The following is a 25,416-nucleotide window of genomic DNA, read 5'->3' on the forward strand; positions in this document are numbered from 1 at the left end:
AAACAGCTAAAAACAACGAAAAACAGGAAAAAAAGAGGGAGCTGTGTGCCGAGGCAGCCTTCACCAGCGCCATCTTAATCAGATCTTTAGGTAGTATAGTGGCCCCCAGATTAGCTACTATAGTGGCCCCCAGTGTAGGTAGTATAGCTGCCCCCAGTGTAGCTAGTATAGTGGCCCCAAGGTAGCTAGTAAAGTTGCCCCCAGTGTAGCTAGTATAGTGACCCCCGTATAGCTGCCCCCAGTGTAGGTAGTAAGTATAGTGGCCCCCATAGTGGCTCCCAGTGTAGCTAGTATAGTGGCCCCCAGTGTAGCTAGTATAGTGGCCCCCAGTGTAGCTAGTGTAGTGGCCCCAAGGTAGCTAGTAAAGTGCCCCCCAGTGTAGCTATTATAGTGGCCCCCAGTATAGCTAGTATAGTGACCCCCTGTATAGCTGCCCCCAGTGTAGGTAGTATTGTGGCCCCCATAGTGGCTCCCAGTGTAGCTAGTATAGTGCCCCCCCAGTGTAGTTAGTATAGTGGCCCCCATTGTAGCTAGTATAGTGGCCCCCCCAGTGTAGGTAGTATATTGCCCCCCCCAGTGTAGCTAGTATAGTGGGCCCCCCCAGTGTAGCTAGTATAGTGGGCCCCCAGTATAGCTAGGAGGGGTAGCGGGGAGGGGGGACAGATCCTCCCCCTTCCTCATCTGGGTCCCCTCCTTCTGCCTCTCTTCCCTTCCAAAATGACAGAGGGGGCAGCGAGCACCAAACAGGCGGGCAGGCGGAGAATACTCACTTCACTTCCGCGTTCCAGCTGCTGGAACGCTGCATCGCCGTCACGTGCCTCTTCTGCGCCTCCAATGCCGTGACCAGCATTGAAGGCACAGAAGAGGCACGTGACGGCAACGCAGCGTTCCAGCAGCTGGAACCCGGAAGTGAAGTGAGCATTCTCCGCCAGCCCGTTTGGTGCCCGCTGCCATTTTGGAGGGGAAGAGAGGCAGAAGGAGGGGACCCAGGTGAGGGAGGGGGGGATCTGTCCCCCCTCCCCGCCGCTGTCCCTGTCACCCCTCCTTCTAGCGCTGCTCTTCCCCTCCTGCTCTGCAACTATTGGGGGTCGGGGCGACACCCCCCTGGCTGTCAGTCACCCGGGCACTATGCCCCCCAGCGCCCAATGGTAGGAACGCCATTGGTTCCTCCTTTTGCAGAAATTACAGCCTCTAAACGCTTCCTGTAAGTTCCAATAAGAGTCTGGATTCTAAATTGGACCATTCCTCTTTACAAAACATCTCTAGTTCATTCAGGTTTGATGGCTTCCGAGCATGGACAGCTCTCTTTAACTCACACCACAGATTTTTTAATTATAATCGTTGTCTTGTTGAAAAATCCAGCCTCAGTGCAGCTTCAGCTTTGTCACTGATTCCTGGACATTGGTCTCCAGAATCTGCTGATACTGAGTGGAATCCATGCATCCCTCAACTTTGACAAGATCCCCAGTCCCTGCACTGGCCACACAGCCTCACAGCATGATGGAACCACCACCATATTTTACTGTAGGTAGCAGGTGTTTTTCTTGGAATGCTGTGTTCTTTTTCCTCCATGCATAACACCCCATGTTATGCCCAAATAATTCAATTTTAGTTTCATCAGTCCACAGCACCTTATTCTAAAATGAAGCTGGCTTGTCCAAGTGTGCTTTAGCATACCTCAAGCGGCTGTTTGTGCTGTGGTTGGAGAGAAGACTTCCTCTGCATCACTCTCGCATATAGCATCTCCTTGTGTAAAGCATGGTGAATGGTTGAACGATGCACAGTGACTCCATCTGCTGCAAGATGATGTTGTAGGTCTTTGGTGCTGGTCTGTGGGTTGACTCTGACTGTTCTCACCATTTGTGGTTTCTGTTTATCCGAGATTTTTCTTGGTCTGCCACTTCAAGCCTTAACTTGAACTGAGCCTGTGGTCTTCCATTTCCTCAATATGTTCCTAACTGTGGAAACAGACAGCTGAAATCTCTGAGACAGCTTTCTGTGTCCTTCCCCTAAACCATGATGGTGAACAATCTTTGTCTTTAGGTCATTTGAGAGTTGTTTTGAGGCCCCCATGTTGCTACTCTTCAGAGAAAATTAAAAAAAGGATTGAAACTTACAATTGACCCCCTTAAATCCTCTTTTACATAATTGGATTCAGTTGTGTATGTAGGTCAGGGGTCACTGAGCTTACCAAGCCAATTTGAGTTCCAATAATTAGTTCTAAAGGTTTTGGAATCAATAAAATGACAACAGAGCACAAATTTATGCACTTGCCTAATTTTATTTAAACAATTATTGTGCACTTTCTGAAAATCCAATAAACTTCATTTCACTTCTCAAATATCACTGTGTGTGTCTTCTATATATATATTTAACTGACATGTTTTATCGTAACAACCAAAGATTTATACTGGAAAATCATGACGATTAACAAGGTTGCCCAAACTTTCGCATCCCACTGTATATGTATTGTCATTCAAATGTTTTTTTGCCCCGAGGTGCTTTTTAATGGCTGTGTGTTGAGTTATCTTGACGGTACAGCACTTTACACTGTTATACAAGCTGTAACAAGTGCATAAATAGAGGTGCTTAATTTTCCATTCAGACATCAGAAAAATTGTTTGACTTGAGTATAAACCTAAGGTGGAATCCCAGGCTGCTACATTTAACATCCCCATATCGCTTTTCTAGTGGCCCCCTCCCTCCCCCATATAACGTTTCCTGGAGTCTAGTGATACCTCCTCCCTCTTTCAGATAGCGGCCCCTGGTGTCTAGTGGTCCCCCTCAATCATAATGCATATCTGGTGTGTAGTGGTCCCACCTCCCCTACATAGTGTACCTGATGTCTAGTGGTCCTCCTCCCATACAGCATTGTTTGGTGTCTAGCGGAACTCTCTTCCTCATACAATGTTTCCTGGAATATAGTGTTCTCCCCGACATAGAGTACCTGGTGTCTAGTGGCCCAATCTCCCCCAGACCATGTTCACTGGTGTCTATTGCCCCCCCCCCCCCTTACACAGTGTACTTAATGTATAGTGGTCCATCCTCCCTCTCCAATGGAAGAGGTGTAATTAGAGCAGGCAAACCATTTGTTAATGAAATCATTCTTTAATGCACATATAGAACTGAGCAAAGCACCAATGAAAAGCTAAAAGGATGAATGAAGCAGGGCCCCTAGTAGGTTTCTTGGGTCCAGAGGCCCTAGTGTGGTTGCAACCTCTGCATCCCCTATTGCTATGCCACTGCCCCCTCCCCAATAATGCCTAGTGTCTAGTAGTCTACCCTTCACCTATACAGCGAGCCTTCCGTACCAGTGGCTTCCCCACTGTACCAGTGGCCCCCCTCTGCCTAAACAGCAAGCATAACTGTTGTCTACTATCTAGTGGTTTCCCCTCCCTCTACTGTAGTGATCTCCCTGGTGTCCAGTGGCCGCACTCCCTCCCCACAATGCCTATTTTCAGAGTACAGGCAGTGGAAGTAGTGGAAAATCATCTTTCCTAATCCACTGACATATGTGGATCTATCATGAATATACCTTTGCACGTGCACATCTTGGGTGGTCTTGCCTCGGTCAGTTATGCTTTAAAAGGCATTTTATTGAAAAGGTGTGAAAGTATCACCTAGGATAAAAAGGGCAAATATAACAAGGATACAGGAATATATAACAACGTCTAACCTACAAGTACAGTAAAGCACTTTTAAACAATAAACATAAAACTCAGTGAAAAGAGGAAACTCACTGCAGGATTGGTATTGACCCCAATAGAGAAAAGGCTCTGGATACCATAGAGCCTCCCAGTCCTTCTGTCATTCCTGCGCCTTCCTCGATTGAAGGTATTCGACCTGCTAGGTCTTTGGTAATAGTTCTGAAGATAAGTGTATCCATACTGTGGGCAGTAATGGATGTGCTCCTCTTTGGAACTACTCGAGGACGCAAGTAGTTCAGAAGGCTGCCCAAGAAGTACCAAAGAGCTATTCGATCTAGCAGGTTGAATAACTTCAACCGGGGATAGCGCAGGAACGACAGGACAGACTGAGGACCGGGAAAGCTCTATGGTATCCAGAGCCTTCCCTCTACATAGGTCATTAGCAAAGCTCAAGTGAGTTTCCTTACTTCAGGTTCCTTTTAACAAAGTCCTGAAAAGTGATCAGAGTATTACCGAGACAGAAGTGCTGAATGTGATCCCCCCTAAAAATATGTAGTGATCATATGCTTAGTAGCATCAACAGTTATCAAAACATTTCTCTCAAAGCTGTCCTTTAAAGGGCTGATAAAGTCACATTGCAATAGATATATGCGTAAATTGACTTCTGTCCTTGATCAGTAGTCTGACTGAATGCTATGTACGGTAACTATTATACTATAGTGTAAATATTGCAGTAATCTCAGGCTTCCAATCAGCAAAACCACCCATATACAGAATTTTCAGTTCACAGGATAGCAGCCAAATAGTGGCCAAAATGTAAAATCAAAATAATTAACAAGTGCAATAATTGTATCCATTACCGGTAATCTTTTATTTTAATAAAGCAGTTGTACAATAGGATGATGAATTCCAGTAAAATAATGAAATAAAGTAAATAAACAGGAATGCCAGACAATAATGAAATAAAGTAAATAAATCATTAAAACTTACAAAGAAACAATTGTAATTGTTTCCATTCATTATTTCCAGACTGGTCGGTTTAACACACAATTCTGGCTGCAGAGAAGTACCAGCATAGCAACAATTCTGCCTTTGTGTTGATGTGTAATATTAACTAAGCAAGAGACAAAAGGGGGCTGTTTGACCTTGAGAGTGTACGTCATTTAATACACTGCAAACACCACTGACCAGTTATGCAGTTATTACTTTCCTCATGTTGCCTTTAAATACCCAATGTGGAAGATACTGAAGGCAATTCCTAGAAGTAATGTAGATAAAGGCCTAGTGCACACCAGAGCGGTTCGGCTGCATTTTGAGATCCGCTTGCGGCTGCGGATACGCTTGGGTAATGTATTTCAATGGGCTGGTGCACACCAGAGCGGGAGACGTTTTCCAGAAACGCATACTCCCGGGCTGCTGCAGATTTTGGATTGCGGAGGCGTTTCTGCCTCAAAGTTAAGTATAGGAAAAACGCAAACCGCTCTGAAAAACGGCACTTCAGAGCGGTTTGCCAGGCGGTTTTTGTTACAGTAGCTGTTCAGTAACAGCTTTACTGTAACAATACATGAAATCTACTACACCAAAAACGCTTCCCAAAACCGCAAAATGCTAGCTGAAACGCTGCAGAAAAAGAAGAAAAAGCGTTTCAAAATCTGCTAGCATTTTGCGGATCTGCTAGCGGTTTTTGGTGTGCACCAGGCCAAAGAGTGAACTAAGAATCCTTTAATATTGCAGCACTGTTCAAACTTGTGATCACATCTTTTTTTCATAAACTTTTTTACACTTTTGGCATTTTGACAAGAAAAAATTGCCAATGTTTCCATGTTTAAAGGGGTTATGATTTAAATGTCAAACATCTGAATGGTTAAAGTATACTAGAGATGATGAATGCTGGAGATTTGATACTTCTCCAGCCCCATAAGCACGTCTGAGTCCCTCGCCGTCCTCTGTCGGTCTGCCGTGCAGCCGCAATCAGCCCCAGTAACTGGCTCAGTCGCGTCAGTAGTGGTCTTCTGTGCATGAGCGGGACGTGTTTATGGGGCTGGAGGAAGCCCCGGGTAAGTATCAAATCTGCAGCATAATAATGGCCGTCTCCCCAGCTAGACATGGTGAAACCTGCAAGCAGTGGTGTAGCTAAGGAGCTGTGGGCCCCGATGCAAGTTTTACAATGGGGCCCCCCATGCACTCTATACATAGCAATTGATACGATGCACCAAAACCTACCAATGGCAACTACAGTGTCAGAGGTGCAAGAAGGGGATGGGGAACAGCTTGTTAATGATTACTACAATTCAAAGTATCTATAGAAGTGATTATTATGAGCACAGGACCAATAGAGAGCTAATACTGTAGTTGAGGGAGGGCCCTTTGGGGCCCCTCTGGCCCAAGGGCCCCGATGCGGTCGCAACCTCTGCAACCCCTATTGCTACGCCCCTGCCTGCAAGCATTCTCACCTACTGTCTAAAAAAACCCAACGTATATCTTCCAGCGACAAGAGAGCAACCTCACTACGTAAAGGGAAACAAAGGTCTGAAAAAAATAAGAGCTTCACTTACCTGGGGCTTCTGCCAGCCCCCTGCAGCCGACCTAAGCCCACGCCGTGACATACCGATCCTCTGTTCCCCAGCCGCAGCTCACTTTTGTTCTCGTAGTGGAAGCCGACTTCGAAGTTAACCTCCACTGCGCCCTGGCTACGCGTATTCTCATTTGCGCTCCATAGTACTGTGCACCTGCACAGTACTCTCCCGGTGACGGGAGTGTGAACGAGGATGCGCGCAGCCAGGGCCGCGCAGGCGCAGTGGACGTCCACTGCGCGAAGTGAGAGTGAGCCGCGGCATGGGAACTGAGGATCGGTATGTCACACCACAGGCACAGGTCGAGTGCAGGGGGCTGGCAGAAGCCCCAGGTAAGTGAAACTCTTTATTTTTTCTAGACCTTTCAGTTCCTCTAAAAAATGCAGTTTTACTTAGGGGTTCTACCAGCCCCCTGCAGTCGGCCTGTGCCTGCACTGGTACTCTAGGATGCTCCGGTCCCCCGCCGCAGATCAGTTTCACTTTCAGTAACGACAGGCCAATGCGCCTGCACGGCCCATGCAACGCGCAACCTCGTTCGCGCTACCAGCGCCTGGAGCACCATGCGCAGGCCAGATTTTTTCGTACTGCGCCTGCGCATGAAGCTCCCACTGACGGGAGTGCAAATGAAAACGCACATGGCCAGGGCCATGCAGGTGCAGTGGACAGCAACAAGCTCAATTGCCGAAATCTAAACTGAGCCACAGCGGGTGACCGGAGCATCATAGAGTACCGACGTGGGACAAGCCGACTGCAGGGGCTGGTAAAATTCCCAGGTAAGTAAAACTTTATTTTTTTGAGTGACTTAAGTATCCCTTTAAAGTTCATTTAAATAAACCACTGATTCATATACTGTCCCACTTTGCTGCAGAAAAACAGATAACCAAGCATCTCCGGGCAACCCAAAGTTCATATAGAGGGCGCTCTATTTGAACTTCCTGGTCACAGAGTGACACAGTGCACGCTGGGATGCGGTGCAGGATGCTGGGATGCGTGCAGCGCGGAGAAGAGGACCCAGAGCCAGCTTCGAGTAATGTATACGGGGGGGGGGGGGGGGGACAGGCGGCAGGAGCAGTTTAACAGATTGTGATCGGTTTCAGGTTGAAATCGATTCACAATCTATTTGCAGTAAAGGCAGCCATACGATCCCTCTCTGATCAGATTCGATCAGATAGGGATCTGTCAGTTGGTCGATCTAATTGGCAAATCGGCCAGTGTATGGCTACCTTTACAGTCCCTCTAGCTATGTTCTAGAAATTGAAGGAAGGGAGCAAGACCAAAGGTGGCCATACACTCATAGATTTGCAGCAGATTCGACCATCAGATAGATTTCTGGCAAATGCCTGTCAAGTGCAATCTGACAGGAATCTATTTGATGTGTGCCACACACTAGGAACAGATTTCCAATAAATTTCAGAATGAAATCTATTGGAAATCGATCTAAATGCATTATTGGACCATTAGATACAATGTAACTCTATGGGCCATCGATCTGCTGGTAGCAGCAGATAAACATAGATCTTCCATCCTGTCAGATAGATCAAATCGATCGAAATCGGCTGCAAATCGATCGAATGGGGAATTTGATAGAATCGATTTCTGATTGATCGAGCAATTCTATAGAATCGATTGATCGCTGAAATCGAACCAGTGTATGGGCACTTTAAGTTCTGCAAACTGATCTCAGCCAATCATTTTCAGTTCAGGTTTGCATTGCAAAACAACCCTTACCACTAATCCATCCCACATCTTGCATGCCACAAAGAAAAAAAAAATGTAAGTAACGCCTAGTTAACACTACAAATCGCAATCGCTGAGCTATTTTGTTAAGTGAATCCTGGCATTTACGTTTGTAAAAGTCCATGCGGTTTTGTTTTTCTTTTTTTTCGTGTGCAAACCAGAAATGTACTCTGGCCAGGAACTGAATGTCTTTTAAAGCAAATTTGCTTGAAAAACGTTCACAAAATCACTGTTCAAAGCGCTTTTAGGCCCCATTCACACCTAAGACTGCATAACGCCGGCAATTACCGCTAGTGCTTTGCGGGAGTGATTTTTCAGAAATTAACGTGGAAAAATCACCGAACACTGCAGCGTTTTGGGAGCGATCGCAATTAGCGGTACTATGCATGCTAATCGCAATCGCAAATCACCGGCAAAACGCTGCATGTTACACGTTTGCAGTTAACGCTAACGCAAACGCGGCAGTGAGAACACTGCCATAGGCTTACATGGGCTAGCGGTTTTCAAAGACCGCTAGCGTTTTGAACACAACAAGCAAACTGCAGCGAGTCCCTGTGGAATAGGCCTAGTCAGGTCTATGTTGCCGGTGCACAATCCCTCTGTGGGTCACCACTCCACACACGGTTCAATGTAGTAAATACGAAGGAGGCACTCAATTGGCTTCAAACTTGCGTTTTATCAAATCCCAGTAGTACACATGTTTCGGGGCATATCCCCTTCATCAGGTGTACATATATTGAATGGCACACAGTGAATAAATACTTCTAACCACCACACCCTAAATTGGACCACCTCCATCTTGTCAGCTGACAAGTCAGCTGATCACTGACATCACACAGTCCAAAGTCTTGTTAACCCCTTACCCCAGCGTTTTGCGCTGAGCCGGAATCGCACGAATCCCACTCAAGTGTGAATGGGGCCTTAAAGCATTTTGCGATTTTCCTATACCTTGCATTGAAGAGCAATCACCCAGAAAATTGGAACACTCATATAGGATTTCATTACACAAGCGCTTTTAGAATGCTAGCGATTTTTACACCCTCGCCCTTCGTGCAATTTAGCCTAAAGACTGCCTTGAAAGATTAACAAATGAGGAAGAATTAGCGGACAGATACATTTGGTTTCCAAAAAGGAACTCCCCCAGTGAGGTACGTTAGCTCTCTATATCACATAAAAGCTCCAACAGGCGTTCACTCGATTCCATGGAAAGTATTCCTGCTTTCAGCTTATCCAGTGCCAGCTAAGCCGTGTGAAATGTGAAAATCAACACCTTCTGGCATATTGCCCAATTGTAAGATGGCCGCAGTGCTCGGCCCGTTCCCCAGAGAGCAGCCAACGCCTTGAGCTTTCCTTAGAGCCAATGGAAACGCGGGTTGCTGGCTCCACCCCGGTCGTAGTTTTCCGCACTGTATGAGCCATTTTGCCATCATTTGTGAGAGAGCAAGGCGAGGAGAGTGATTGGAAGGCGGGAGAGGGGGAAGCGCTGTGAGCGACATATCGGCTTCAGTAAAGCGAGCAGCAATTTATTAGCGTTGTCTTTTGTGAAACGTTCTTCCCTCGACGTCTGGTTTCTATTTAGATGGCAAGCTTTCCCGATTTTTTAAACGAAAATGAAATAGGTGAGTACAGTATGACTCAGAAATCATTCATAATCAATAGCAGGGCGACCGTCTGACGTCAGCAATGCGGATGATTTTTTTCTTTTCACACTAGTCCTGTGATCTGACAAGCCTATAGTTTAGATATAATCCTATGGCGCCATAGTATGGGAAGATGCTACTTTAGATGGGAATTGCAGGGCTTTCCTCTTTGTGGTTATGTTATAGGTTCATTTATGATATGGGCTGTGGCTATCTGCTGTGCACGTACGTGTGTGTGTGTGTGTGTGTGTGTGTGTGTGTGTGTGTGTGTGTGTGTGTGTGTTTTTGGAGGGGGGGGGGGGGTTGCAGGAAGTGTCTGCTGGGAAGGTCAGTCTTTAAACTTGACCTCATGACCTCTGACTTATTTCCCCCAACATGTATTTTCTTGCTCAACCCGTTTTAGCTGTTTTCTTTATACCTGTCAGTAGTGTAGTGGTTTTATGGGTAGTTGCAGTCCAGTCCTGTGTGATGGTAATTAACTTGGATGTAGGGCTCAATGATATAATAAACCCTAATCTCTCTTGCTGCCATTGTATATGTTTCTCCCACCTGCAGTATTTATTTATGGAATTAACCTATTTCTGTTTCTTGATTCTCATCCAACCTAACCACTTCACTCCTCTTCTTCCAAACCTCCCTGCTGCCTCCCATCCCCCACATGACACACACACAGAGAAGCATGCACACCCCTCCCTGAGCACCACCCTCCTCTTCAGGGGAATAGTGGTATCCTTGTCAGTTTATGCCAGAAACCTAGTACTCAAGTGAAACAGTGGCATGCAAAGAAGATGCGGTAACAGTTAGCTGTTCTCAATACGCAGCAGCTGAGTTGCTATAAGTAGTAGCTTAGCTTGAATGCTCTAGTTGTCAGCAAGCGACTAGTCACTCTGGTTAATTAGGTTGGTTCCTGTGATTAGGAATTAGTCGGTGTGACTCAGTCTCCTTTGTGACACAGTCGTTACTGGTTTACATTTTAAGTTTCAATTGCTTGGCAAGTTTCATTCATTGAAATGACAGATCCTATGCAAAACATAACTGTCAAATATTTATGGACATTTTATCAAATCCAGTGAGTTTCAATCTAATCGGTTTAAAACTTTCAGAATAACAGATTAATTTGCAGTGGTTTTAAAACTTACATTTTTAAGATTATGCCTTAAAATCTGGACATGTATAGATAACATATTTGCTGGTGATAGGGTTAGCTTTCAGATGCCAAGAATCAGAAAGACCAGAGTAATGCACCTTTCACATGAACTGTCACACTGCTGTGCAACAAGTTTCTTTCAGCTGCTGCATAATGGGACCAAATGGCTTTGTTAGTCAGTAGTTGACATGATGCGTTTATAGTGCAGGAGAAAACTGGCACATAAAATGTCAAATGGGCTATTGCCACTCACTCAAATGTCAGTGTAGTTACTTGTGCTGAGTATATTCTGCAAGACCTCCGCAGGTCCATGGGGGCAGCAGACAATCTGTGGATGTAATGCCTGTCAGCAGTGCATATGTAGGGGGCTTTAGTGTTAGGCACAGGGTAAGAAAGGGAATAAAATTAAGAGCCAAGCTAAAATAACTGCTATGAGGAAGTAGGAAGTTAGAATGTTTGGAACAGCTAGATTGCACCAATGTATGTTAAAACAGATTCCATGATGTAGTATCGATAGCACTGCAAGCTTTGTACTACTGTACTTAATGCTGTACATCGCTGATCATGTACTGTTCCTGCCACGCTTTTCAAAATTTTCAGCTGGCATGTATCTTTTGGGTTTTCCTGTAACTGCTTTCAGTGGAGTTGGTGCCTTCCAGACGGCTCCTAATCTGTGTAGACTGGCTTCTAATATCCATATTGGTTTTTTCCACCCTGCTAGTGTTATGGTTACTCATGAAGTGTACCAGAGACCAGTTAAAAAAAAAAAAAATATATACATACCTGGGGCTTCCTCCAGCCGTATGTGTCGGGTCTGCTCTACTGCGCAGGTGACTTGATGGAGATCGGCTATTTTTGCCTATCTCCATGCGGAGAGCCGAGCCTGCCCTGGAGCCGGGGAGGCAAATATTTACATTGCCGCCGTTCCGGGAGGATTTTCCCTGCCGCCGAGGGCGACGGGGGAAGCCTCAATAGGATCCGGAGACTTCCCCCACCCGAGGCGAGTATCCCCCAGGGGAGATTTTCTTTGTTACAGGTTTTCTTTAAAGTAGTTATGAGCGTTAAGAAAGGATATGCAATCTTGAGGGTACCCTAAACATAGACATCAAGAAAACGCTGCTCTCCCCCCACAACCATAGTTCTTAATGTAAGCACGTGTTAGCGCATGCATTAGTGTACCAGTTAAGGGCCTGATGCGCTAAAGCCTGGTAAATTTGCCATGCACAGGGAGCGTGCAGTAATTTTACTGTTACTAACGTCAGGAGAGCCATGCACGATTCGCACTGTGCACGTTGCTGTGGTAATGCGAATTACCATAACACGTATGGTAATAGTGTGAGAGGCTTTGCCCTCCCTTGCATTAGTACTGGTAAAATTGCCCTGCGCTGCCTGTGCATGAACATTTTTTTTTTTTTTAAATAAAAAGGACGCCTTCTTTAATAGCGGTTTGATTCAGGCCAAATTTGGTCACATAGTCGACTGGGCATGCACTTAGCGGCCTGATGTATGGTCACCTTTATTGTAAGGGGATGTGGTGACCTGGGATTCCTGGGAACTTGTCACCCTTTTCTTCCCATGTGAATTCTCTAATGCCCAGAGTTGTTCTGTTGTTTGAATCCCGCCTCATACAATCATGCACATTACTTTGTTGTACACATTTTCCATTAAAAGGATGATGACATTAGTGGCAAGGAAATTTCAATTGTGAGAGATTTACTTATCTGGTATTAAAAAAGAAATAAAATAACCATTGTAATATCTTATTTCAGCGAGATCACGGGCCACTGGGGAGCTTATATCACCGACTTCTCCATTTGAACAGAAGTATGGCCGTGAAAACTGGACAGTGGCTTTTGCTCCAGATGGCTCCTATTTTGCTTGGTCTCAGGGTCATCGTATTGTGAAACTGGTCCCTTGGTCTCAGTGCCTTAAAAAATTGTAAGTAAATCTGTTATTTTGCATTTGTTTACAAACTTCTTTATTGGAAAAACAGAATACAGTCTGAGATACCATGTTATTGAATATTAGGCTGGATTCACAGTGGTCAGTAGCATAACTCATGTGTTATGAGTGTGAGCTGCAATGGAGACTGGCCATAGACTTTGATAGAAGGCCTGCATGCAGTGAGGTAGAATAAAGTTGTCCATTACAACGCAGTATTGTGAAAAGCCCCATAAAATTGTGAGCTGTGAGTTGACATGCAGAATTATTCTGCAGTGCAACTGAGCACTGTGAACTAGGCGCTCGGCCTTGAGGAGGAAGTAGCTCTTAAGGGGCCATACACTGGTCGATTCAACCATCGAACGATCAATTCTATAGAATCGTTTGATCAGAAATCAATTCTTTCAGATCGATTTGTGGCCAATTTCGATGGATTTGATCTATCTAACAGAATGCAAGATCTAGGTCAATCTATCTGGTAGCAGATCCATGGCCCATAGAGTTGCATTGGATCTAATGGTCCAATAATGCATTTAGATGATTTCCAATAGATTTTATTCCTAGTGTGTGGAACACATCAGATTCCTGTCAGAGTGGACTTGACAGGCATCTGACAGAAATCTATCTGATGGTTGAATCTGCTGCAATTCTATAGGTGTATGGCCCCCTTTACTTTCTATGTAACCTTTTTCAGTTTGTCCCTATGAGGAGGGTGGTAGTCACACGGGTAGCGCCTCAAATTCAGGAAGCAGGAACTGGTGTGGGAAGGGGCGTTGGGGGCTGGAAAATGTGACTTTGCACATTCTTTAAATGTAAACTAGCAAAAGTGTAGTAATTTGCGTTTAGGTAGAATCAGTGCTGTAGGCTGATGTATGGAACATGCAGAAAGAAGAGAGTAAGAGGACATAAGGCAATATGGCACAAGGTGGTAGTGACAGACCAATGTGCCAGAGGGAGCAAGACAGAGCCATACCTTCTAATTACACTGGTAATATGGAGTTCCTGTAGGTTGACTGGAAAGAGTTTATAGGAAGTGACCCAAATTACTATAGGACTGTGTGGCATTGGTGAAGATAGGTACCGTAAGTTTGTATAAATTCTTGAAAATTTTTTTTTTAATAAACTGGATTGGGTAAGCTATGTAATTGCTATAATTGGAGAGACTCCCAGCAAAAAAGGTAAAAGCATGCTTCAGGATTGGAAAATGATTGTACTGACAGTGACAGTATGAAGTAGTTAAATGAGTGCCAATCATATGTCTCTTATGATACTGAGCCCTCTGTTAACATGAAGCTAGGGGATGACAGAGGCTTCAGGCACAGTGTCATCCTTTCTCATAACGCATTTGGCAGCTGTTAATACCTAGGATTTCACACCTACTGTATACTGGAATGTCAGGGTCATTTTACGTGGCCTTCCTACCATTCTCTTACTAAAAATAAAAATATTGCATCTGTGATAATTTATACTATTTTTAAATGATGCATATGGTAAGAAGTTTGGATTTTTGCTCCGTCCCCACCTCCTCTTCTATCTTCCCTTCATACATTTGTAATCATTTAAAACTACTCAGAACTGATTTTATCACTTGTAATTTTGTGTATGTGATGATCCTACATTATGAAAGGCTGTTGGTGATGACTCATCAGCTGCACGTGATTCTGTAAGGGATTAAAATATAGTAATTGACTCCTGGCATTCTACACCATGTAAGAGGAAACTTGGATTTCGGTAATTTTTATGACCTAAAATTTTTTTTCCCAATTTTACTGTTTCAGCGCTGCTGGCAATACAAAAAATAGCATTAACCTGACAAATGGAAGGCTGTCAAGACAGAACAGTGACGTGGCACAGAAAACCAAACCACAGGAGCATACTATAGACTGTGGGGATATTGTATGGAGCTTAGCATTTGGGTCCTCTGTGCCTGAAAAGCAGAGTCGCTGTGTAAATATAGAATGGCACCGTTTCAAGTTTGGCCAGGATCAACTTCTACTTGCCACAGGGCTGGGCAATGGACGCATCAAAATCTGGGATGTTTATACAGGTATGTAGGGTTTAATTGTTCGCATTTTAATGAAGTCCAAAAGCTGTGTACAGACCTGCACTCGTTGTTGGGCATCATCTAATACAAACACTCATGCAGTGCCATGCAGTGTACACGGTTCCATAGATGTGGGTAAAGAACGGGAGGGGTCTCACCATAGAGTAATGCAGTAGAAACTTGGCAAATAAAGCTTCTGATCCCAAACACGCTCATTTAGAGAGGGGACATGTAGTTCACCTGGTATTGGACCTTCATTTGAAAACAGAAATCTACATTTTTGTATAAGACGTAAGGTTTCTTTTATACCCTTGGGTGGTGTTCTATCATAATTGCATGCAGCAAAACTCCTAGTGCAGGGAAAGAATCTTCTGTATGTATAGTCTATCTGAGCCGACATTATTCTGTTTCTTATTTATTTTTGAGGGATCTAGCTTCTGGCCTAAATCCTGCATAAAATATTTAACCCGCAATTTGTGTACAAAGTTATTTGTAATTAGAATTTTAAGATATGAATGATGGCAATAATTTTAAGTTTGCTCAGCAGGCAAAACATCAACATGCTTTCAGCCCATCCTTCATCAGAAAATCTGGAATATACTACTTGCAGATGGCTTGGGCCTCTCTTACACGGGAGTCTAAAGGAAGACCTGTCAGCTGCTCCTGCCCTCTGGCCAGCTCGAGCTTGGCACAGGCTGTGGAGAGGCATTGAGTCATGTCTGAGCACAGACGCGGCCTGGTCTGTTTTTATTTTAGATGCTGAGTAACCTGGGTTTACAGATGCTGCCACCCTTCTGCATTAACTTGCAGCAGGAAGGTGCTGTGTGATTGACATATGGTGAGGCTGAACTGCCTGACAAATGCACAGTTTAGCCTCCCATGTGAAAGAGGCCTTGATGGACTGCTAGCTGCTAATTTAACAAAATAAGTTACTTTGTATGTTGCAACAGTCTATGAAAAAAACACTTGCTTTGTTTCTATTTCTGGAATGTGCTTGTGCCTCAATACTCAGTTTACATTTATGCAATTGAAATAAAAGACCCAAACTGCTTTTCTGTCCCTCGCACCATCTCCTGTGATTGGTTGAGTCCAAGTGTTTTCCTCATCCCACTCATTGGATCTATTACATAGACGGTAATGAGTGGCAGGCTTTTGACCTCTGTTAAGGTTCTCATTTATCAAGATCCGTGTTTCTCAAGCCTGTCCTCAAAGCACACCAACAGCATATGTTAGGTGGGGTAAGGGTTGCATTAGCTTTGCTAATTTAACTACCTCTGTGGATTTCCACAAAACCTGTATTACTGGTGGGCCTTGAGGACTGGGTTGGGAAACGCTGATCTAGATGGTATATGAAGCAGTTATTTTTACTGTGGGTGTTCAAGTTGATGCTAACATGATGTGGTTGCCATGAACTTCATTGGAGAATGTTTGCTGCACCTGTGATACAAGGGTTTTTGGTTTGTCTGTTTGTTTTTTATTCAAATGTGTGTTCCTGAAAGTGACTGGAGTGTCTGATTTCCTGTTAGTGTTTGTGGCTAGGGACTTTTCCAGTGGTTTCTTTCATCAGTTACATTTCAGTTTGAGGCACAAAATGACTTTGTGATAAATAATTCTGTTTGCGCTTTTGAGCCTTTGTGTTTAAAGGTTTCATGATAAACTTTAGTGCTTAATGTTTGCAATCAAATCAAACTGATAACCTAGAGGTAAGGGAAGGCAAATAGTAGGGAGTGCACTTTGAGCTTTGTATTATTTGCTCATTTGGTCAATTATAGTAGCAGTCATTTATTTATTTTTATAATTGGCACAGTTGGGCTGTTTATATTAAATATGCCATTTCTTTGGCAGTTACACCCATGTACCCTCTGAGTGGTTATAGCCAATTAGACTCGTACTATTATGGCTTCCTCGCATGGGATGTATAGGTGTATGCAATAGATAATATTGCATTATTATAACCTTTCCCCCCCCCCCCGCCCCCAGATCATATTGGTCACGCCTATCTACCCTCTGAGTGGTTATGCCATTACTGTACTTAATACATTTTCTGGCTTCCTCCCAGAGGCTTGGGTGAGGTGTTTACCATATATGTGCAATATTGATGGGTGTAGTAATGAACTATGAGAGGATTTATGTATGCATTATCCTTATTTTGCACTAACGCCATTCGATTGATGTACCCGTAGGTGTCCTGTGACACATACAGCACTATGTATTGTATTGCAGTACAAAAATCGTGTCAGGTTATTTCTTGACATATGTTCTCACAATTGTGGGTGTATGGGTTTTATTGAATTTGTAATTGTGCAGTTTTTTAAGCAGCATATACTGGTTTGGTCCTCTTCTTTTCTTTTTTGCTAATTCTTTGGCAGTTGCATTCTAAAGTTTTAGCTTACAAATCTTTGATATAGTTGTAGTTGTGAGAAACTTAATGGTGCTTAAATTACCCCTGAAACCCGTAAACTTTCAATAGTGTTTTATTATCGGTGCGGTAACTATCACAGCACCATCCTCCCGCCCCCTGTGGCCCTGTTCTGCCCAGTCGTAATAATCGACTGAGCAGAACGTTGAATATGGGCGGGGAGGAAGTGGCAGTTCTTAGACTTAGTCAGCACCAGTAATAAAATGATATGAAATGTATTTGGGGGGGAGGGGAGGGGGGGGGGCAGTGCCAACCTCTTAAGTCTATTTGCCAATTTTACACGTTGTGGTTTGATACAGATATGGCCTGCATTATTGGCTTTCCTCTGGTTCACATACTAGCTCACTCTGGGGGGTGGCAAAGCAAGTCTACTTTCTAGCCAGTCTCCTATTAAACCTCTCCCCCTTGCCCCCCACTGTGCTGTCAAACACTGTAGAGGGGTCGGGGAGACATTTACTCACAAGCTGCACTCTGGCACAGCCAGCCCTGCATCCTAGCTCTGATGCCAAGTTCTACAGGGCAATAGGGACATGTGACTTGGAGATGCTCACGGCACCAAGTTTGAGAACCTTTGCTGTAGTGATTGGCAGTGTACAGCGTTGGGTGAAATTTTTTTTTTCTTTTTGTTTTCCCCCAAGAAGCTGAAATTGCAGATAAGTGAGTGGAATTCCTTAGGTGCACCAACCTCTCTTGCCATAAAAGTAAAGATCGCTGGTTTAGTCTGTGAGCTGTGGTTCTATTCGCTCAATCAGAGAAGAAAAATTAATTAGTAGGATAAAGACACATTTCAAAAAGATCATACCTGGACATTCATTCACCCTAATGGATAAAAACAAAATGTAGTACAGGCATTACATTTGATTGGCCCATTATACTAATTTACAAACCAAACAAAAAAGTAATTCAAATAAGTTGTCTCCAATATCTTTAGTTACTTTTTTCTTTATACTTTAATAATTTTTCTTTTGGTAGGTGCTTAAAACATACTTTGTAGATAAGATGGAATACATCTCCTGTGAGAAAACACAGAAGAGCTACCTGAATCCGGGCCATTGATATACATTTTTAAATACCTTATACTGTACTTTATTGCAAAAGTACAGACATGCGGTGCCCAAAACATTGTGAATACAAATTTATTGCCATATGCATTTAAAGGGAGTATGAAATGAAAATAAAAACAGATACTCACCTAAAGCCATAAAGCCTTCCCATTCTCCTAATGGTCCCCGCATTCCATCGCTGGATCCCCCTGTTAGCAGGCTTTGACGGAGACTGCTCTCCACTGCTGCCCAAGTCTTCAGGAGCCTGAGTGCTTCCTAAGATGGGCCGCTCCGTACATGTGCATGCGCTGTAAGGAGCCCCCCGACTTCAGGAGCCTGAGTGCTCCCTTCCGAAGTCTCCTGCAGTGGGAGATTTGAATCGGGGATCCAGCACGAGAATGGGGGGGGTCGTGAGAACGGGAAAGCTCTATAGGACCTACAGCTTTCCCCTTTCTTAGGTGAGTATCTGTTGTTTGGTTCGATTTGCTACAAATTTACTTTTAACAAATCAGAGGATTGACTAGGGCTTTAACCAGTTGCCGACTGCTCCACGCCAATTGGCGTGAGCAGTGCGGCAGCCCCAGGACCGCTCCACGCAGTTTGGCTTGAACGGCTGTCTATGGGGCTAGCAGGAGATCGTGCACACGCTGCGTGCGTATCTCCTGCTTGGAAGGCAGTGCTCCACTCCACCTTCAGTCTCCCAGCGGCGATACGCCGTCTAATTACTTTGTACAGAGCTGCGATCTGCAGCAGCGCTGTACAGGGGACAGCTGTGTGACACGGCTGTCCCCTCCAGAGTGTCAGCGGTGATCCGCTGTCATAGGCTCACAATGATTGGCTAGCGGGGGAAGAGGGAGGGTTTAAGGGGGGGGGGGAATAAACTTATTTAAAAATAATAAAAATATTTGTGAAAAAAAAATCCTTGTGCGGGGATCAGACCTCACAGGAAGCTCTGTTGGTGGGGGGGAAGGGGGGTGGAATCACTTGTGTGCTATGTTGTGCGGGCCTGCAGCTTGGCCTTAAAGCTGCAGTGGGCATTTTAACAAAAAATGTCCTGGTCACTAGGGGGGTTTAAAAGCCCATACACACGTCTGATTTCCGCGAACACCGGGTCGTTTGAACGTCCCGTCGTTCGCCCGCTAAATCGGGCGTGTGTACAGACTATCGTTCGTTTGATAAGAGTGAGTTTGAGCGATTCGCCGGGCGGATCGCTCAAACCCACTCTTATCAAACGAATGATAGTCTGTACACACGCCCGATTTAGCGGGCGAACGACGGGACGTTCAAACGACCCGTCGTTCGCGGAAATCAGACATGTGTATGGGCCTTAACACTGCGGTCCTCAAGTGGTTAAAGAGACTCTATAAACAAAAAAAATCCCCGTGGTTCGTGGGTCTTGAAGGGGTTAGGTACTTAAAAAAAATCCCCCTGGGGGATACTCCCCTCGGCAGGAGGAAGCCTCAGGGTCCCAATGAGGCTTCCCCCTCTGCTCTAGTTGCAGGCAATCCAGCAATGGCTCCCACGAAGTGTCCGGCAATCCTCCCTCGACAAGCCTGATAAGCGCTGATTTATTTATCATTCCTGGCTCCAGCAGGGGCGCTGTTGCGGCAAACGGTTCGGAGATGGGCGGAAATACCCGCTCTCTGTCTGGTCCGCTCTACTACGCAGGCACAGGTGACTTGTGCCTGCGCAGTAGAGCGTGCCGACAGCGATCGGGTATTTCCGCCTATCTCCGAGCGGATACTGCGCCTGCGCTACAGCTGGGGAGGTAAATATTTACATGCCCGTTGTTTGGAGGGGCACGACGAGACTGGCGTTGGACACAGGAGGACGGGGGAAGCCTCGATCGGATCCAGAGGCTTCCCCCTACTGAGGGGAGTACCCCCCAGGGGAACTTTTTGTAGTTAAAGGTTTTCTTTGAAAAAGAAGTTACACCCATGCTAACCTAGAAATAAAAATCGTATGTATATATTAGTTCTACTTAGATAACAGATGTATTGCTCTGTTCACGTTATGATTCCTGTGAATTTTATAAAGGAAAAGCAGAGAATCCTATTCTAGACAGTTTCCATCTTGGTTACCTTTGAATGAAGCTAATCCTGACAATTTCCTCCCTCGCTCCCCCCCCCCCTTTTTTTTTTTTTTTTTCTCTTCTCCTCTTGCTAATTGTGTATTCTTTACCTGCCGTCCTCCCAGAGTCTTCAGACACTCAGAGGTCTATACTAGGAAGTGCACTGTATTATGTTGTCAGGTGGGGGACATAAAGGAAAGAGTAGGAATATATTATAGATAAAAAGACCCCCCCCCCCTTCCCCCAGCATGCAACAATTTTGCCAGCTGATGGCAATGGCAATTAAAGGGCCAGTGCTCGTAAGGTATGTGATAATTCCAAACCATAACAGCAGAAAAAGTTTTGCATGCACGATTACCATCTTTATCACTAAATATTGTAAGAGGTGGCTGGGGGATAGCAGTTTTTTTTTGTTTACATTAACCTGCGCCTCCCCCTCCTTGTTTTTCTCTTTCCCAGGAAAGCTCCTCCTTAATCTTATGGATCATACCGAGATTGTAAGAGATTTGACCTTTGCCCCAGATGGCAGCCTTATACTTGTTTCTGCTTCCAGAGACAAAACCCTCAGGGTCTGGGACCTTAAAGATGATGGTATGTTATTTCTTCATATTTTATGTAGTTTTTGAATTCTTTTATATTAGTACAGTATGTGTTTTTTGTACAGACTTGCCTTTATACATTGTGGTCTAGTATAGGTGCACTCTCACACTATGCATATTGCACATCCTGAAAAAGATTCATAGTAGTGTTGAAAAAAATCACGTTGCGTGTAGCAAATGCGTAACCACGCATACATTACGTACAAGTATGCTATACTGCAACTACAGTCACACAGCACACTGCCTGCTGCCCATCATTTCAACAGAATCCGCCGCACCACCGGGCCCAGCGCTTCCAAATGGGTAAAGGGGGCAATTGCCCCAGGGCCCCTGCAGCTATAGAGGTCCCCAAGTGTCCCTTTCCACCTTATGACATTGTGGCTGCTGGAACATCTGACTTATATGGGAGGGGGGCCCCGGATTTATTTTGCCCCAGGGTACCATTGTAGCTAGAACCGGCCCTGTGAACCACTAATGCACAGATGTGAACTTATCATTTACAATTAAAGGCCAGTGACCATTTAGACAAGCTTATGGTCCCCATATGCTTGTATATTTTCACCGTAGCAGCATAACCGGTTAACTAGTCATGAACATCCTGGAACAATATATTCTCTAGTTTGTAAACTAAGTGAAATTCACAGTAATCGGTTCACTGTTAAAGAGACACTGAAGCGGAAAAAAATATTATGATTTGTATGTGTAGCGCAGCTAAGAAATAAAACATTAAGATCAGATACATCAGTGTAATTGTTTCCAGTACAGGAAAGGTAGCCATACACTGGTCGATTTGCCATCAGATTCGACCAACTGACAGATCCCTATCTGATCAGAGAGGGATCGTATGGCTACCTTTACTGCAAACAGATCGTGAACCGATTTCAGCCTGAAACCGTTCACAATCTGGTGGTGGTGCTGCCGCCGCTCCCGCATACATCACCTGCTCCGCTGGCGCAACTCCAGTCCCCAGGTCACCGCTGCTCCGTCTCCGCTCTGGTCTCCGGCCCCGGCATGCTTTACTTCTTCCTGCCCGGCAGGAAGTTTAAACAGTAGAGCGCCCTCTACTGTTTAAACTTCCTGCCGGGCCGGAGGAACTGAAGCATGGCGGAGACCAGCGGTGACCGGGCGTAGACGTGCCGGCGGAGCAGGTAATGTATGCGGCTCTATTGCGTCGGTCGTCGGGCACTCGGACACCGCTAGCGACGCGCTCCCTACCCGCGGGCGATAAACGCTAATTTTCCGCACGGAGCGATCGACGGGATCGGACGAAAAGGATCGAAATTCGGCGTGTAGCAGCAGATTCGATCCCAGTGATCGAATCTGCTGTCGAAGCGACGGCGAATCGGGCCAGTGTATGGCCACCTTAAGAGTTGAGAAACTCCAGTTGTTATCTCTATGCAAACAAGCCATTAAAGAGAATCTGTATTCACAAATTTAAGTATAAACAAACATCCCTGCCTGTTTGGGGTCATCTCCTAGCCCCCTCTGTATTATTTTTGCTGCTCTCCGCTGCAATAAAGAGGGTAAAAAAACTGTTTTTTATAAACTGTTTTGTAAACAGAAAAGATGGCCACCAAAACACGAAGTACATCAGCAGAGCAGTGAACTCAGTTAATACACTGTGAGTACACAGAGAATTCAGTGGGTTACACATTGAATTCAGTCTCCAAAGGTTATGTGCAAGTTTTGAAAGAGCTCTGTGTCAATGAAGCATGACAAGCTGTGTCTTTAGAGCCTGTAGTCTTGGGTCTGCACTCCTGTCAGCCTGACAGGCAGCTTCCTCATTAGCCAGCTGTTCTTTGTTCAGTTTATCAGTCTGTGTTTATCAGCCTCACAGATGGCAGACAAGCTGACAGTGAGAGCAGGGACATTGTCTGTAAGGAATAATCATCACAGGAGCACTAGAGGGGCGTGGAAGGGGTTAACTTGTTCACATTACTGAAGAGTTGGCAGCCTTCCAGACACAGCCGACAGGGGAAAGATAAGTTGATTTATTACAAAGACCTTGCAAGTAGAAAGTGCTGCAGTAAGCCAGAGCACAATGGAACAGCCTTAGGAACTTGGAGAATATGAGAAATACTGCTAAAATTTTTGTTACGGAGTCTCTTTAAGCTCTCCGACTAAGTTAGTCGTGGAGAGGGCTGTTATCTGACTTTTATTATCTCAACTGTTCCTGGGCTGGACTATTTACTTTTTCTCTGCTAGAGGAGAGGTCATTACTTCACAGACTGCTCTGAAAGACTCATTTTGAATGCTGAGTGTTGTGTAATGTGCACATATTATAGAATGATGCAATGTTAGAAAAAACACTATATACCTGAAAATAAAAGTATGAGAATATTTTCTTTGCTGCTAATCTTCTAGTAATTATTCATAGTACTCAACCAATTCACTATATCCTATTTTTTTTTTTCCGCTTCAGTGTCTCTTTAAAGGAAATTATAGTTCTTATTGAGAATTGCTATGCATTCAGTTTAGCTTTCAAGTTTCAACTTGCTTATATTTATTTTCATATAATACACAGCCCCTCCACTGTGTGTCTAGCAGAATCTGAGAGATTGGATTCTTAAGAGTTTGCCAATCTTGTTGCCATTCGTGAAAGTTTCCTTTTTATCATGGTAAAATATAGATCAGTACCCTTACAATACTGTCTGCATTGCTATTAGTGTTTTGATGCTGTTGATACCAGCAAAGGTGGGTTGAAGACCTATTCACGTATAAGACATTTAAAAATACTGTGTTCTGAAACCTTTTGCAATCAGGAGGTCCACAGGAGTGAATGGAAGGGTTAAATAATGCTTCAAAATTCTCGCTCTGAGGCATTCTGAAATTCCTGTATGGAATGGCATTTGTATAATGTCAGGCTGCATCACTCATAGGCATTACAAAGATTCCAGATGTTTTATCATGGTTAAGATAGACATTCCTAAATGCCTCTAAATGACAAAGCTTTTTTTATGTTATACCCATAGACCTTCCCACTGCTCTGAAATGCTTTAAAATGCAACATTTATTTTAGTATATATGTATATGCTTTATGCTTGAACAGGTCTTTGTCCTTTTAACTTACCTAGGATTTCTTCTAGCCTGTTACCTCACAGTCCGTTCAGCAGCTGTCCTCTTCAATAGCTGCAGACCTCCTCAGTCGTGCTCCCATCAGCTGCATACGCGCGCAGTAGGCCTGCAGCTTGGCTCAGTTGCTAACTTTCAAAGGGTGGCAGCTGCTGAACAAAGAATGGAATAGCTGTGAGGGACCTGAAGGGCTACACAGGAGGCTGGACCAGGCCTCAGGTAAGTTAACTAGGCAGCTTAGTGTTACTTTGGGTAGGTATTTTTTAACCCCCCCCCCCCCAAAAAAAAATGTGCGGTCTATCTTAGTGCCTGTGTGAAATGCTGTAGGTGAACCAACTTTGGAGAATACTAAACTCTATTAACTACTTAAGTGCCAAGCTAATTGAAATCTACGCCCTGTTTTGGTGGTCACCTGGCTGGCAGGGCGTAGATTTCAATCAGTTTCCGTCACTCCCGCTGATCTTGCCGTTTAATCCCGACGTCTCTCGCCGCAACTCACTTCCTCTGCCTGTCTCTGACAGCAGAGCCCTGTGAGCGGGTCAGGATCTGATTTCATTGGCTCCTGGCCCTGTCTTTCAATGTAAGCAACTCCCATTGGCATACATTGAAAGACCGGATCGGGAGCCAATGAAAGCAGCTCCTGACCGGCTTACATGACTCTGCCGTCATAGAGGAGGCAAAGTGGGTGGCCCAAGTTCCCCGACGTGCGGCGATTCGTCGTTATCCGATGGGATTCCGCCGTTTCTGTACCAGCGGTTTCTGGTCCTTAAGGGGGCAGAGATTGCTGGTACTTAAGTGGTTGTCAGGTCTTCTAGGGTCGGTCAGATGTACGCTCAGCCACTGCCATATCAATAACCTATATTTGTAGTATCACAGATTTCCCCAATTAAATAACTAGTCTAAGACCTGAATATTTTTATATAAAATGTAATCTTGTATCTATATATACAAAAATGACATAAAACAGCAATATGACAAGTATTCAGATGACACAAATACTGTAGCATCTAACAGCGTTGGTCATTTGAAATACATGAATTAAACTTTATACATTACCACCTCTAAGCATTATGGCTCGGGTGCCTATGTGTTTGTTTCCCACTACTGAGCATTGTTAGCCATATTTATACACCAGTTTGTTTTTTACTTGTATAAGAGATTCATGTAAAACTGAGACTTCTAGCTTGGGAAGACACATGCTTCCCATGTGCACATAGACTATCATCCCTCTCTTTATTTTTTTTCCTGCAACCCCAATAAATGCCTTATCAATAATATAGGAGGTGGTGAACGCTAATGTGGATATTGGGAATGCTGTAGATGTGATATACTTGGACTTTGCAAAGGCCTTCAACACTGTTCAACACTAAAGTCTGGTGCAAAAGTTGAGAATGCAAGGACTGGGGAAAAGTCTGTGAGCATGGATGGGAAACTGGCTAATGGACAGAAAACAGAGTTGTGGTCAATGGATCTTATTTAAAAT

The 25,416-nt window shown here is 44.5% G+C and overlaps 1 protein-coding gene across 1 annotated transcript in view; it reads left to right on the forward strand.

The window, feature by feature from the left end:
- The first annotated feature begins 9,375 nt into the window (after positions 1-9,375).
- WSB1 (WD repeat and SOCS box containing 1) overlaps positions 9,376-25,416 on the forward strand; it is a 31,176-nt gene continuing 15,135 nt past the window's right edge. The window contains exons 1-4 of the mRNA XM_068268486.1: positions 9,376-9,576; positions 12,514-12,682; positions 14,464-14,732; positions 20,722-20,853. Of these exons, the coding sequence (XP_068124587.1) occupies positions 9,537-9,576; positions 12,514-12,682; positions 14,464-14,732; positions 20,722-20,853 (610 nt within the window). The 5' untranslated portion in view covers positions 9,376-9,536. The remainder of the gene's footprint in view (positions 9,577-12,513; positions 12,683-14,463; positions 14,733-20,721; positions 20,854-25,416) is intronic.

This window comes from Hyperolius riggenbachi, chromosome 2, assembly GCF_040937935.1.
Source record: "Hyperolius riggenbachi isolate aHypRig1 chromosome 2, aHypRig1.pri, whole genome shotgun sequence".
In the NCBI taxonomy this organism is placed as follows: Eukaryota; Metazoa; Chordata; class Amphibia; order Anura; family Hyperoliidae; genus Hyperolius; species Hyperolius riggenbachi.